This window comes from Rhinoraja longicauda, chromosome 24, assembly GCF_053455715.1.
Source record: "Rhinoraja longicauda isolate Sanriku21f chromosome 24, sRhiLon1.1, whole genome shotgun sequence".
Classification (NCBI taxonomy): Eukaryota; Metazoa; Chordata; class Chondrichthyes; order Rajiformes; family Arhynchobatidae; genus Rhinoraja; species Rhinoraja longicauda.
In genome coordinates this window covers 5,659,600-5,674,820 of record NC_135976.1, presented here as the reverse complement: position 1 = coordinate 5,674,820, position 15,221 = coordinate 5,659,600, and the positions used below count along the sequence as shown (strand labels likewise).

Sequence of the window (15,221 nt, the reverse complement as noted above, 5' to 3'; positions counted from 1 at the left end):
AATCTACAAGATTAAAATTAAACCTGCAGGAAAAAACTGTTGAAATTATTCTAACATTCAAGCATTTATTTTCTTTCTCCAGGAGATTGCAATATTTAGATCTACTTGTACAGCTGACACCAAATAAACTGGAGATAGATACAACGTGCTGGAGTAACTCAGTGGGTCAGGCAGTATATCAGGAGCAAAAGGATGGGGATGTTTTGGGTCACCTTCTTCCCCGATCCGAAACATCGCCCATCCTTTCTCTCCAAAGATGCTGCCTGACCCACTGAGTTACTCCAGCACTGTGTGTCTATCTTCGGTACATACCAGCATCTGCCGTTCCTTTTTACACCATACTAGACAGGCGTGGACCCGTTTGGTCCAAACCTCTCCAGCGGGCCCGGCAACCCTCCCCCAACAGACGACCCGTGGACCCGTTGCCCGCCGGGCAGTCTCCCCCAGGGTCAGGCTAGATGAAAGAGAGGGAGCCACTCACCCCGGCTGGAGAGCAGCCGCAAGGCGCAGCGGCATGTTCGTCCTGCTAATAAATATTTTGTTTTAAATATTTGGCGACATGCCAAATCTCTTTAAATTTAAGTTGGACAACTCAAACGCGGGTGCAACTTCTGTGCGGTTACATCTAGGACAATTCACCCGACCTGTAAACTTCCAGGGATTAGGCTGCTTTCTTTCTCCATCAACCAACCCATCAATGAAACCTGGCATGTGGTCGCTACTACTTCCCCTTTCAGAAGTCAACTATTAATTTTTTGGTTTTGTTGATGTTAAGAGGGGATGTTGTTGTGGCCCCACTAAACCAGGTGTTCTCTCTCCTATACACTGAATCTTCACCCGTGAAACAGCCAATAACAGTTGTGTCATTGGCAAATTTACAGATGGCATTCCAGCTTAGCCACACAGTCATGTGTAAAGAAAGTAGACCACATAGCCTTGAGGTGGACCTGTCTTGATGATCAGCAACGACGTTGTTACTGTACCTGTTACTGATCGAGGTCTGCCATTTAGAAAGCTAAGGATCCAGTTGCAAAGGGAGATCCAGAGGTCCAGGTCTTAGAGCTTTAGAGTCTTAGAACTCCCCCTCCCCCGAGACAGGAGTTGATTCATGTCATAACCAGCTTCTCGAAACATTTCATCGTGGAGGATATGAGAGCCAGAGGCAGGTCACCATATCCTACTTGAGCACTGGTATAAAAGATGCCCTTTTGTTGAAGAGGCAATATGTAATCAATATGTGCAGGGCAATTTCTGTTTAGAAATTTCTGTATAGAAAGAGGGTGGTTGGTGCCTGAAACGCACTGCCAGGGGTGGTGGTGGAGGCAGATGCGATATTGGCGATTTTTGGATAGGTACATAAATATGCAGGGAATGGAAGGGTACGGATCATGCACAGGCAGATGAAAGTTAGTTTATCTTGGCATTATGTTTGGCACAGACTTTGTGGGCCAAAGGGCCTGTTCCTGTGCTTTACTGTTCTCGTGTGGTACTTATTCAAGTTTGATGAAGTAGGTGGCAACCACAAAGCAGAAGCTAGATGTTCCCGAATACATCAGCCAGCTGGTCCACACAGGTCTTAAGCATTGGGTCAGATGCACTATCTGAACACAACACTTTCCAAAGTACAGGAAAAGCAGGATGTGTACCAGTAGGAAAAAAGAGATTTCTGTTCAGGTGAGCCTTATGCTACAGGGAAGATGCATTCCTACAAATTCATAGCATGATTTTCTACAACGTGATGCTGCATCACCTGCATAAACGTGGAGAAACAAGAGTTGAAAAATAATTGTATTTATTTTTCCCCACATAAATAACTTAAGCAAATTTAATTCTGTGCCTCAAATTGTTTGAGTAGTATTTGTGAATTCTGTAAGGACCAAATTCTATTATCCAAATGTCACATTGCAGAAGAATTACCAATTTAAAAAAGGCTGCTGGAGTAACTCAGGTTAGGCAGCATCTCTGGAGAACGTGGATCGGTGACATTTTGTCTCATGGCTCTTCTTTAGGCTCTGAAGTAAGATGTAGGGCTCCAACCCAAAACATCACTCATCCGTGTTCTCCGGAGATGCTGCCTGACTTGCTGAGTTACTCTAGCATGGTGTCCTTTGCCAGCATCTGCAGTTTGTTGCATCTCCAAGTACTAATTTAGTGCAAACTTTGGGTGTTTTTACTTTCTTTTCACTACATTCACCCTAGTTTGTATCATTTAACAAATAATTTACTTTTCTTTCAAAGTGCACATCCTTCTCTCAGCTGACAACTTCACTTGGGTCAATAGCAAAGTTTGCAAATAGACTTCAACCATAATCTATACTGTGCTTGGCAGATTTATTGCACAGACCAAAATGAATGACAACATATGAAATATGAAGTGCAAACTAAAGGTTGAAACTTCTCTCTGCTGGACTGCCCCCAATTAAAATAGCCTAGACTGTATCAACAGTTTACAATTTATTGAACTCTCATTGATTAAGCAACAATTATGCAGAGTATTCTCACTGACCAAGTGTCAATACATATTAACCACACAAATGTGAATTATGTGGATATATTTGGCAAACAGACTGGACAAATTCATTAAGTGGGTCAACTGTTAAGCTGCTAAAATATGGCAATTTTACTCTTGTTTTTCCCCAAATATTCTTAATTTAGAAAATTTCTGTTCTAGGACAAGAGCACACTCATGAAACAACACCCTGTGGGGTTGTCCAAGAGCTCAGTCATAGTTAGATATTTCCCAATCAAGCAGAAAAGATTTCAAGGATGAAAAAGTAACATTTTGAATAACTCATGGGAATCTCTACACCATGGCTGCTTGGAAAGCAGAAACCGGGAAAGCTCTGGGCACCAAGTTTCAACAATTAGAGCACGCAAAGGCCACCTGCAAACCAGGACAAACATCCTAAACCACACATATTCATCCAAACAATTGGGGCAAAGTTTGATTGCCACAATAACTTCAACCATTGTGGCCACATGGTAGCACAGCAGGAGTAGCTGCCTTACTGTGCCAGAGAGCCGGATTCAGTGCTGTCCGATACAGAATTTGTACATTCGCCCTGTGACCACATGAGTTTTCTCCGGTTTCCTCAAGATTGTAGGTTAATTGGCTACAGTAGATTGTAAATTTTCCCTTGTATGTAAGATAGTGTTTGTGGATCACAGGTCAATGGGACTCGGTGGGCCGAAGGGCATGTTTCCACACTGTATCTCGAAACAAAACATCTGGAATATCATATACCAGAGTTTTGCCAAGTCATCCTTCCCAGGAGTTTAAGTGAGATAACCTTTGCATAACCATGCAGATTACACTACAGTTCTTTGCTTTGTTACCATTTTCACAACATTTTCTTTCTGGTTTATTCAATTATGATTGAATCTCAGCCTTCTATTGCTCTGTTCTAGTTCTAAGTAGGCAATTCCAAAAACAAATATTTCACAAGGGCAGTAATTACAGCAAAAAAATAATTGTGCTTTATTAGGTTTTCATACTTACGATCTTAATACTTGTGGTTTGCCCAGGACGGTGTCGAATGTAATTTGATAAAGCCAGTCAATTATTGCTATGCAGTTGTGTAAAGAATTGATGCCGGGTGGAAAGTGAACAGGTGGTTTTGCAACTTGGCACCCATGACATGAACACCGTTATGATCATCTGTGGCCCAGCACGCTCATATCCACCCCACAGTCAAGAATGGAGATAAATCCATCAATGGAGGCAAAGCGAGAAGCATAGAGGCAGAGCAGTTAGCACAGCTTCAGCTACCTGGGTGACCTCGGGTGATCAATGTTATATTTGCATATTCTTGCAACTGACCTCGGGTGATCAATGTTATATTTGCATATTCTTGCAACTGTGTTTGTATCCCCTGAATTCCCTAGTTTATTTCCACATTCTAATGGCACATTGGAAGATTATAGCTACTATAAAATTACCCCCGTGGAGGCAAGTAGTGGGAAAAATCTGGGGTTCTTGATGGGCATGTGGGAGAGAATAAGCTACAGAGCAACAAGTGAGGAAATGCTCTCAAAGACAGTATAGACTAAAATTGGCCAAATTGCTTTCTAGGTCTTCAGAATCATCTCAGACATATCAAATAGAGTGGAATGTTTAAAAGACTGCATCAGCCACCATTCTATCCTTGATGTGACTACCTTTAAGTCAGTAGACTGATCCATAATCAGGGAATTTATGGCTAACCTGAATGAGTATGCCACTACCACGACAAACTTCATCAATACGTGCGTAGGGAAATGTGTGCCAAAGACAACAATCCGAGTGTTCTCCAACCGGAAATCTTGAATGAATACGAGGTCCATTCCCAAGTGAAGGCCAAGACCGGTTGCGGCTCAGCGGGAGATCCAGGTTCGATCTCAACAATGGGTGCTGTCTGTACGGAACTTATACGTTCTCCCTGTGACTGCATGGGTTTTCGCTGGATGATCTGGCCTCCCCCCACATTTCAAATACACGCAGGTTTGAAGGTTAATTGACTTCTGTAAATTATCGCTCGTGTGCACGGTGATCACTGGTCAGGGTTGACTCGGTAGGCCGAAGGGTCTGTTTCCGCATTGTATCTCTAAAATAAAACCGGGGCCATCACGGTGGTGCAGCAGTAGAACTGCTGCCTTACAGCAAATGTAGCGCCGAAGACCCGGGTTCGATCCGGACTACGGATGCTGTCTGTACAGAGTTTGAACGTTCTCCCCGTGACCTGCATGGGTTTTCTCCAAGATCTTCGGTTTCCTCCCACACTTCAAAGACGTATAGGTTTGTAGGTTAATTGGCTTGGTAAATGTAAAAATTGTCCCTAGTGGGTGTAGGATAGTGTTAATGTGCGGGGATCACTGGTCGGCGCGGACCCGGTGGGCCGAAGGGCCTGTTTACCGCACTGTATCTCTAAACTAAACCAAACTGTAACGTACATTAAATCATTCCGAGCGGTACAATAAATCTTTCCAATGCTATCAGAAGTACCAAGAGGCAATACCAGGACAAACCCGAGTCCCAGCATTGCCACTTGAACACTTGTCGACTGTGGCAAAGCCTGAATACTATAAATGGGACACAAAGTGTAGTCAGGCAACATCGCAGGTGATAGTGTATCGTTCCCTGATGAACCTAATGCATTCTGTGCTTGTTTTGAGCAGGCCAAAAGAATGACCACATCTATCCCAGGACTAGTGTGTATGATCTCACTGTCAAGATTGGCCTTTCTGACAGAGAACCCGCAGATAGCAATTGGCCCAGATGGAGTCCTTAGGACCTTCACAGACCAACTAGTGGGAGTATTCACTGACATCTGTAACTGCTCCCTACATTCTGAGGTACCCACCCACATTCTAAGGCGACCACCATCATCCTGGTGACAAAGAAAAGCAAGATCTCATGCCTTAACGACCTATGGCCTTGACATCCACCATCATGACACGCTTCGAGCAGCTGGTTATGGCACTAACTAGGACTGTTTATCACCAGCAATTTATCCTGCTTTATCAATTTATTTGCTATATCAAAGCAATGACCAATAAAACACATCAATGCCTTTACTTCCTTAGAAGGCTTAAGTTCAGCATGTCTCCATCAATCCTCACCAACTTTTACAGATGCTCCATAGAAAGCATTTTATCAGATATGCATCATAGCTTGGTTTGGGAACAGCTCCATCCAAAACTGAAATTGCAAAGAATTGTGGATGTAGCCCTGACCATCACATAAAACCAGCCTCCTTTCCACTGACTACACTTCACGGTGCTTGGCAGGACTGCCAGCATAATCAAGGACCAGTATCACCCCAGTCACTCCCTCTTCTCCCCACTCCCATCAGACAAGTACATAAGTTTGATAAAACGTATTTATAAAATCTCTTTGGATTGCTTGAGCAATTCTTCTGCCCACTTTTTCCCCCCCATGATTTCCTTAATTATGCTCCCTAGTCACCTAAACTCCTCCATGGATACACTTGATCCAATCTATCTATATCTGGTGCATGTTTCCTTTTTCACGACCAGAGGCTCGAATTCTTAGTTTTGAGGCTTACTTACTCCTCGCTGCCTTAATAGGAACATGCATGACTTGAACTCACCACCATTTTTCTTTTTAAAGGATCTGACTTTGCAATTGGGTTCAGATCAGGGTGACTGACTTGGTCAATCAAGAATTGACCATTTTTTAAAGCTAAAAAACTCCTTTGTTGCTTTAGCAGTATGGTTGGGATCATTGTCTTGTTGTAGAATGAACCGCCGGCCAATGAGTTTTGAGGCATTTGTTTGAACTTGAGCAGATAGGATGTGTCTGTGCACTTCAGAATTCATTATGCTACTACCTTCAGCAGTTGTATCATCAATGAAGATAAGTGAGCCAGTACCTTCAGCAGCCATACATGCCCAGGCCATAACATTCCCACCACCGTGTTTCACCAGATGAGGTGGTATGCTTTGGATCTTGGTAGGTTCCTTCTCTCCACCATACTTTGCTCTTGGCATCACTCTGATGTAAGTTAATCTTAGTCACATCTGTCCACAAGATTTTTTTCTAGAACTGTAGTTGCTCTTTTAAGTACTTCTTGGCAAACTGCAATCTGGCCATCCTGTTTTTGCAGCCAACCGGTGGTTTGCATCTTGCAGTGTAGCATCTGTATTTCTGTTCATGAAGTCTTCTGCAGACAGTGGTCATTGACAAATCCACACCTGACTCCTGAAGAGCGTTTCTGATCTGTCGGACAGGTGTTTGGGGATTTTTCTTTATTATAGAGTGAATTCTTCTGTCATCAGCTGTGGAGTTCTTCCTTGGCCTGCCAATCACTTTGCGATTAGTAAGCTCACCAGTGCTCTATTTCTTCTTAATGATGCTCCAAACAGTTCATTTTGGTAAGCCTAAGGTTTGGCTGATGTCTCTAACAGTTTTATTCTTGTTTCTCAGTCTCATAATGGCTTCTTTGACTTTCATTGGCACAACTTTGTGGATGATCAGCCAAGATCACAATGAATGGCAGTGCTGGCTCAAAGGGCCAAATGGTCTCCTCCTGCACCTATTTTCTATATCTATAGGAACTTTGGTCCTCATGTTGATAAACAGCAATAAAAGTTTCCAAAAGTGATGGAAAGACTGGAGGAAAGACAAGATGCTGAGAGCTCTCTTATACTGCATTAATAATATAATATATTCCTTTATTCATCCCTCACCGCGGAAATTTAGTGTTACAGCAGCAAAGTGGATAGCACTTGGCCAATTGATCAATCAGCTGATATGACACAATCATAAAATGGTACCACAGAGTAGACAGGTCAAGCCTTTAGCCTCACATTCCTCTACTGAAATGGCTGGTCTTATACTTAACATCAGCAGGTACTGAATGAAGTAGCTGTAGAAACACACACATCATTCTGCTGAAACCTCTTAAGCCAACAGCTACTTAAACAGGAATACGGATTGTGCAGCAGCAATCGGTTTTAAGTGATCTGGATTATTGATATTTATCTTTGGAGAAAGTTCAAACCAAATGACCCATCCTGAAGATCATCTCCTTACCAAAGCAACTAATCTGCATTTCCAAGTGGAATGCTTACAAGCACTTAACTGGAATGCAGCACAGTAGAAAATACAGAGGTGGTCTCATGAAGCTTAAAGCCTACACAAGATTAAACTCCATTATATTGAAACAATATATTATAGAAAATAAGTGATACATTTCTTCAAGTCAAGAGTGTAACTTGAATATATTTAGGCGATTTTGTGTTCCATGTACCTGTTGTCCCTGCCTTGATGCAAGACGACATTCTCGTGAGAGGTGCTGGAGTAAGAGCTAAGTAATTGCAGTGCCTGTTCTGAGTCTTGGACTGGATGCCAATCAGGAAGATTGCTTTGTGTTGAATGGTGTCAGGTATTGCTGGAGGTGAGCTCGCCTAGCTATATGGAGAGCATGCCATCATTGCATGCAAACTTGTGATTTGGATATTGTAGATGGAGAAAAGGTTTTAGGGTGTCAATAGGTGGCTCTTTCACCACAGGGTACCCAAACCCTGATCTTCTAGTGACCAGGGTTGGAAACATACAAGGTACAACCTACACAGTTGTTATATCAGTGGAGTGTTTCACCACTCTATTTCAATGTGGTCTCAGCATCAATAACAACCTTAGTGATATCCAAATTTTGTTATCCAAAGAATATTCCGCATCCTTTATGAATAATGACTTTTACAGCAGAAAAGTCACCAAACATCGTGCAATGAAGACTCGTGCCTCCTGCAGAAAGTCCATTCTCAAAAAAGACAAATCCAATCTGGCTAATCAATCGTAGACACAAAATGCTGGAGTAACTCAGGGGGACAGGCAGCATCTCTGGAGAGAAGGAATAGATGATAGACAATAGGCGCAGGAGTAGGCCATTCGGCCCTTTGAGCCAGCACCGCCATTCAATGTGATCATGGTGATATTTCGGGTCGAGGCCCTTCTTCAGACTGAAATCAGTCAGAATAAGGGTCTCAACCCGAAACATTACCCATTCCTTCTCTCCAGAGATGATGCCTATCCCGCTGAGTTACTCCAGCATTTTGTGTCTATCTTCGATTTAAATCAGCATCTGCAGTTCTTTCTGACTGGTTAATCGATTAGTCCACTCTCAATCAGCATAGTGATGGAAGATGGTGACAGCAGAAGTAAAGGGGCAGTTGCCCACCAATAACCAGACTTCACTCCAACTATAGTGAAGAAATACAACAAGAGACAAATTCCACAGATGAAGTTAAGAATAAGGATGAGACCAAGTGTGCCTGAAGTAGATTAAATTGGTTAATGGGAGTCAAGAAAAACTCCTTACAACGAGCAGCCATTCAGTTCAAAGATCAAATAGTTATATGAATCTCAGCACCAGATAATCACTTTGAGCATGTCTTTGGATAAAGCATCATAAGCCATTTCAATTACCTTTTTGCCATGCAGTTCAGGGGATATTGGCTGATAACTTTGTTTTATTCCATCTACAGTGCCAAAATGAAACAGCCAATGCTTGCCTGCAGTCAGATCTGAATAATGTTCAAACATGGGCTAGAGCGTGGCATGATAAGTTCACAAGTTATAGGAGCAGAATTAGGCCATTCAGCCAATCAAGTCTACTCCAGCATTCAATCGTGGCCGATCTCTTTCCCTCTCAATCCCATTCTCCTGCCATCTCTTCATAACCCCCGACACCCATACCAATCAAGAATCTGTCAATCTCCGGCTTAAAAATATCCATTGACAGCCTCCACAACTGCCGGTGGCAATGAATTTCACAGATTCACCACCCCCTGGGTGAGAAAATAATCCTCATCTCCTTTCTAAAGGTACGTCCTTTTATTCTGAGGCTATGGCCTCAGACCCAAGATTTTCCCATTAGTAGAAACATCCTCTCCACATCCACTCTATCCAGGCCTTTCACTTTTCAGTAAGTTTCAATAAGGTCCCCTCTCATTCTACTAAACTCTAACGAGTACAGGCTCAGTGCTGCCAAATACACATCATATGTTAAGTCAAATCGGTAGTAAGGAAGGCCAATACAATGTTAACATTTAGTTCGAGGACCAGGATATTATAACAGGGGTGTAATGCTGAGGCATTATAAGGCACTGGTCAGTTGGGAGTAATGTACGCAGTTTTGGGCCCCATATTTGAGGAAGGATGTGCTGGCATTGGAGGAGGTCCAGAGGAGGTTTATGAGAATGATCCCAATAATGATTGGGTTAACATATGATGCGCATTTCCAGCACCGTTTTTTGATAAACCAACATTGCAGTTCCTCGTGTCACCACTTTCTTATGCTTTCCCTCTGCAGACCTACAATCATCATTGAAATTCAAAAAATCACTGAATCTGCATTAGGTTAATCTTAGTTTAGAGATACAGAATCGAAACCGACCATTCACACTAGATCTGTATTTCACTTTCTCATCCACTCCCTACACACTACGGTCAATTTAGAGGCCAATTAACCTCCAAACCCGCACATCTTTGAGATGTGGGAGTAAACCAACACGGTCACAGAGGGTATGCAAACTCCACACAGACAGCACCTGAGATCAGGATTGAGGCAGCAGTTCTACTTGCTGTGCCACCCCTTAATCTAAAAACACATTTCCGTGGCATAAATTGAATCCATGCAGGTGGTCTAAAAATTATGACCACATTAAAAGCACGAGTAATGCTGGCAGGACACCAGTATTTCACAGTAAAACTCAGAGCGATACATCTGATAATGTCCAGTCATATTTTGTTTGCAATACAACCTTCTGTCTTATAAAAACCAATTGCAACACTATGTACAAAACAAGTACTTTGCTATTCCGTCAAAGCATTTAATAATCCTGGTACCACTGGTAGTAGAGAACAGACAGCATTGCTAGTGTCCACTGACTCATGAATATTATTGCTGATAAAAATTCAATTGCATGTAGCAAAGAGTAACAATTTTCTACACTATTTGATCATTAGTATTCTTACATTAAATTTACCTGTGAAAGCCATTTTCTTTTCCAATAGCAGAACAGTATTTGAAAAGGGTTTGTGATTACCAATTTCAATTTTATAGCTACAATGGGATGAAATATTATTACAAAGTAATCGTTCAGAGTATTGCAGAGTTTACCTCGTGCCCCATGAAAACATTCAGCACCACCTCCACAAACTGCAGCTTAATTACATAATGAATTATTTGCATTTCTGTGTGAGTGGTTTGCACATTGTTAAAAATGGTACAACAAATTAAAATGCATTATCTTACACGTTTCTCAGGACATTTACTTCAACTTGAGACCAATATCAAACAACGTTAAGGCTGATAATACAAACTGTCAATAATCTTTGAAAAAATCCTATTATTGCTTACTCTATTATTGTATCCTTCTAAATAAGATGTCTGCTACAAACACTGCAGAAATATTTGCACTTCGACAATAAACTTGTCCATTTTTCCAGTTACTGATTAATGTTCCCACTTTTAAGTGTGATTTTTCACAAAACAATGTTACAGTTTACAAACTAATTATTGAATATTTTTGAAAGATAGTTTTGTTTCACTAAAAAGTATTCTTAACAAATTTGCAATTGCGCTCAAAGCAAGAAAAATCGCCCAACATTTAAACACCAATATGAAAAAAAATCTGCTTAGATTTCCATGAATAAACTCAATTTAGTCAAAAGGGCTACATAATTTCCCTTATCTGCATTCTTTTCTGCACTATCGAAGGGTACACACCAATATTAAACAAATCTTCTGTACTAATTTCTAATAATTCTGTGCATATTTGAGAACATCACTAAACTTGTAACTTTCAGAAGAGCGAGGGGATGTACATGCACATCAGGATGTATATGTATATTGATTCCTACACCAGGGTACAGAGTAAATAAAACTAACAATTTCAAAGTTAGATAAACATATCATATCATATCATATATATACAACCGGAAACAGGCCTTTTCGGCACTCCAAGTCCGTGCCGCCCAGTGATCCCCGCACATTAACACTATCCTACACCCACTAGGGACAATTTTTACATTTACCCAGCCAATTAACCTACATACCTGTACGTCTTTGGTGTGTGGGAGGAAACCGAAGATCTCGGAGAAAACCCACGCAGGTCACGGGGAGAACGTACAAACTCCTTACAGTGCAGAACCCGTAGTCAGGATCGAACCTGAGTCTCCGGCGCTGCATGATACATTGCACACAGATACCCCATTTGCATCTCAATAATAAGTTGCATCTCAATGTAAATATTCAGAAAAGACTACAACAAAAGGCTACCTTGACTCATTTCCACTGGTTTCATCAGTAACAGATTTGATATTTAGCCTTAGAGCCAATAGAACTGAAAATACCATATGCAAATTACAACTTATATTCTAACAGTTTCAATAACAACTTCCTATAACAAAGCCCAAATACACTTTAGTAGTTTGCATGTAGTTGACCACTGCGTACTTGGATTTCTTCTTCCCATTTTGTTTGATAAATGAAGTATTAAATTACAAAAATATGCAGAACCGGGTTAAGATGTGCAAAGTAAACACAACCATCTGAGCAACCCCTCAAAGTGACTATTTATGGCATTCGGCAGGTCTGAAATTAACTACAAATAAACATTTTTCCTCCACAACATTCTCAATTCTGAAATTCCCAACCAGCACCAATGACTAGAAATGGTGTACTTAGCCAAATAATTAATGCATCACACTTACATTTTCAAATCATAAGATCAATTTAGTTATTATGATTGGGTATTATGAGCATTGCAATCCTGCAAAATATGGCACCCCCAACTCATTCTTATTACAATTCTCACTATATACACATTGCCATTCTTGGTGCACATCTGTTGTAGAGAAAATGTTTGGTCAGGTGAATTTATTCTCATGATTCATTTTGAGAGAAATGCAATTAAATATCCAATATAATCAAACCCCAGTTAATAAACACATTTACTCAGTTTAAAGAATGTTATAAATCACCTGTTAATGTGTTTTCTTTCCAATCACCAATAGGCAGATTATCATTGGATTGTTTCCAGCTGTTGTCCAGCAAAGACTACACAAATGTCCAAAAGCATGCATTGGTTTGTGATATTCAATTAATTGTGCATGTACCTAATATAATTCATTTCTGGAAAAACTTTTCAAACTATTGCTTTTGGGAAGGTTGTAAATATTGTTTTCCCTCGTTCGTGCCGATTCTCAGTGAATGAAAGAAAATTAGGTCTTGATTTCAATCTCAAAGGAAAGATACAGTTGGGGGAGTCAAATAGCATCACATTTGCTGCAGATTTTAAGAGTCTCATTTCCGAAACAATATTCTCAGTACTTCCAAACATTTTTAAACTATAACTAACTAGTTCATTTACAAGGCTTGACACCACTATGTTTATGGTGTTGTCTACCTCTGTTTCAGTTTTGTCATAATTGTTCTGATGGCATCAGTTCAGAATATAACAATATGGTATGAATTTAAATATGAAATGCAACATCTGATCAATAATTAATCAAAATATTATTGCAAGTATCTTTACTCCAGAATAAAGGACAGGCTATGTTTTGAGAACATGTTTGAAACCAAAAGAGCCCCAATTTTTTTTAACTGGCAAACTTGAATAGAGTACCAAATATGCGATGTACATTTTTTAATTGATTCTTAACATTTTGCTTAAAAATACCTTAAGGGTAAGTAGCGATAATATAGTGATTATGAAAATTTACTCAATCTATTAAATATCACACAAAAACAAAAGGCATTACAATATATGATCCAAGTAATTCCATTTCATGCAACTTAGGGATAAATAACACAAGGAGAGCAACATCTCCCAATTGTTTTTCACTTCACCTCTTCCAACTTTTGTTGTCCTACTCCACGTAAATACTTTTGGCATAAAATCTAGTATATATTAACAGTAGAATTCATGATATGCCACACGTTGCAAGATCAGACAATCGTTCTGCAAACATGACAATCTGACGAATTATAGTTATGTCAATAGGAGCAGACGTTACTGTAAAAGTTATAACTAAAGTCCGCAGTGGACGGGTGGATCCCCCACAGTTGGTCTGGAGAGTGGTACTTACCCTGCTGAATAGCGGGCGATTCCCCGTTATTTCCTACAGTAACATTGCCCCCGGTGGGAAAGGGGATACTCAGCTGCCGCTCGGGCTCCGGCAAACAGCGTTTACAAAAGGAGTGAAGGCATGGGAGTAGTTTGGGCTCCTTCCCCTGCAGACTATCTCGGCATACGGCGCACTCGTCCAAAAGGTTCAGGTTCACCTCCGTAGACGCGGTCGCCGCCGTCGCCTTTTCTGGGCCCACTCCAAGACTTGGTCCCGAACCCGTACTCGGTCCAGGGCTTGGACCTGGAGCAGGAACGGATGCAGAGATGGCTGTGTGTACCGGCCCCGAGCTGGGGCATGCCCCCGGGCTGAGGACCGGACCGGGTGCCGGGCTGGGCCCTGGCACTTCAAAGACGGCAGCCGCCGCGGCCGTTGGTGATGGTGCTGCCGTCGTCGTCGCCGCCGCCGTCACCGCGGCTGTCGGCGTCGATGTGGTGACTGTCAACGCAGCACCCAGCATCGCCCCCACCTCCGGATCCTGCTTCTCCCGATTCTCCTCATCCTTGTCGGACGGGCCGCTCTTCTCCTCGCCAACGCCGTTCGCCTCGATATTAGTTTCACCTTTGTTTTCCGCCATCTTTCCTCCTCCTCTCTCCCTCGGACGGCGCACGCTCACATTCAAACTCCTCTCGGGCTCGCCGACGGCCGCGTGAGAAGGCGGCGCCTATTGGCTGGGCTCGAAGCTTCATCTAAGCCGGCTGCTGATTGGCTGCCTGAGCAGCACGCTCGCAGGGGGGGGTGGAGGATCGTCAACGTCACGTGGGGGAGTCGTCAGGCAACGGAGGGGGGAGGGGGAGGAATCGGCAACGTCACGCGGGGGAGGGGGAGCCGCGGTCGGTCAGGTGTCAACACCACGGTGGTGTGTGTGTGTGTGTGTGTGGGATCGCACGTCACCGGGGGGCGGAGTTCCGCGATCGGTCAGTCAGTTGTCTCAACGGAGGGTGGGTATGTGACGACAGGGGGAGAGCCGCTGTCCGTCAGGTGATTCAACGGCTCGGCGCTCCACCGGGTTTCAAATGGTGGGCGCGCGCGGGATTTGAATCACGCGACCGCCTCGTGGACTCCGCCGCCCGCCTTTCATTGAACAACGTGGAGACAGGAAGGAAGGAACTGCAGATGGGGGAGACGCATCGAGAAGAGACCCTTCTTCAGGCTGAGAGGCAGGGGGTTTCTGTTTCTGCTGCACAACCGACAACAGCTGGGCTATCTCGTGCCGGTTTCGCTCGCGCGGTTACCGGTTGCAAAAAGGTCATTTATATTCTTATGTGGGCAAGTTTGGTGAGATGATCCATGTCCAAAGCTGTCGAGTGGTGACTTGAAGAATGACAAGGTTGGTGCACGTCTGGGAAGGATGTTCCACTCTGGGATAGCCAAGTTCAATTTTATTTGTATAGCACATTTAAAAACAACCCACGTTGACCAAAGTGCTGTACATCAGTTCAGGTACTAAGAACGAACATACAATGGCACACAAACATAACAGCACATACATAAACAATTCATAGCGCCCCCTCAGAGGGCCTCAAACACTAGGGAGTAGAAATAGGTTTTGAGCCTGGACTTAAAGGAGTCGATTGAGGGGACA

At 42.5% G+C, this 15,221-nt stretch overlaps 1 protein-coding gene across 2 annotated transcripts in view; it reads right to left on the bottom strand.

Annotated features, from left to right (window-relative positions):
- The window catches only part of trim33 (tripartite motif containing 33), a 96,904-nt gene extending 82,677 nt beyond the window's left edge, over positions 1-14,227 (bottom strand). For both annotated transcript variants that reach the window (XM_078420577.1, XM_078420578.1), the window contains exon 1: positions 13,598-14,227. In XM_078420577.1, coding sequence (XP_078276703.1) covers positions 13,598-14,213 — 616 coding nt within the window. In that variant the 5' untranslated portion in view covers positions 14,214-14,227. The remainder of the gene's footprint in view (positions 1-13,597) is intronic.
- Between the last annotated feature and the right edge of the window lie 994 nt (positions 14,228-15,221).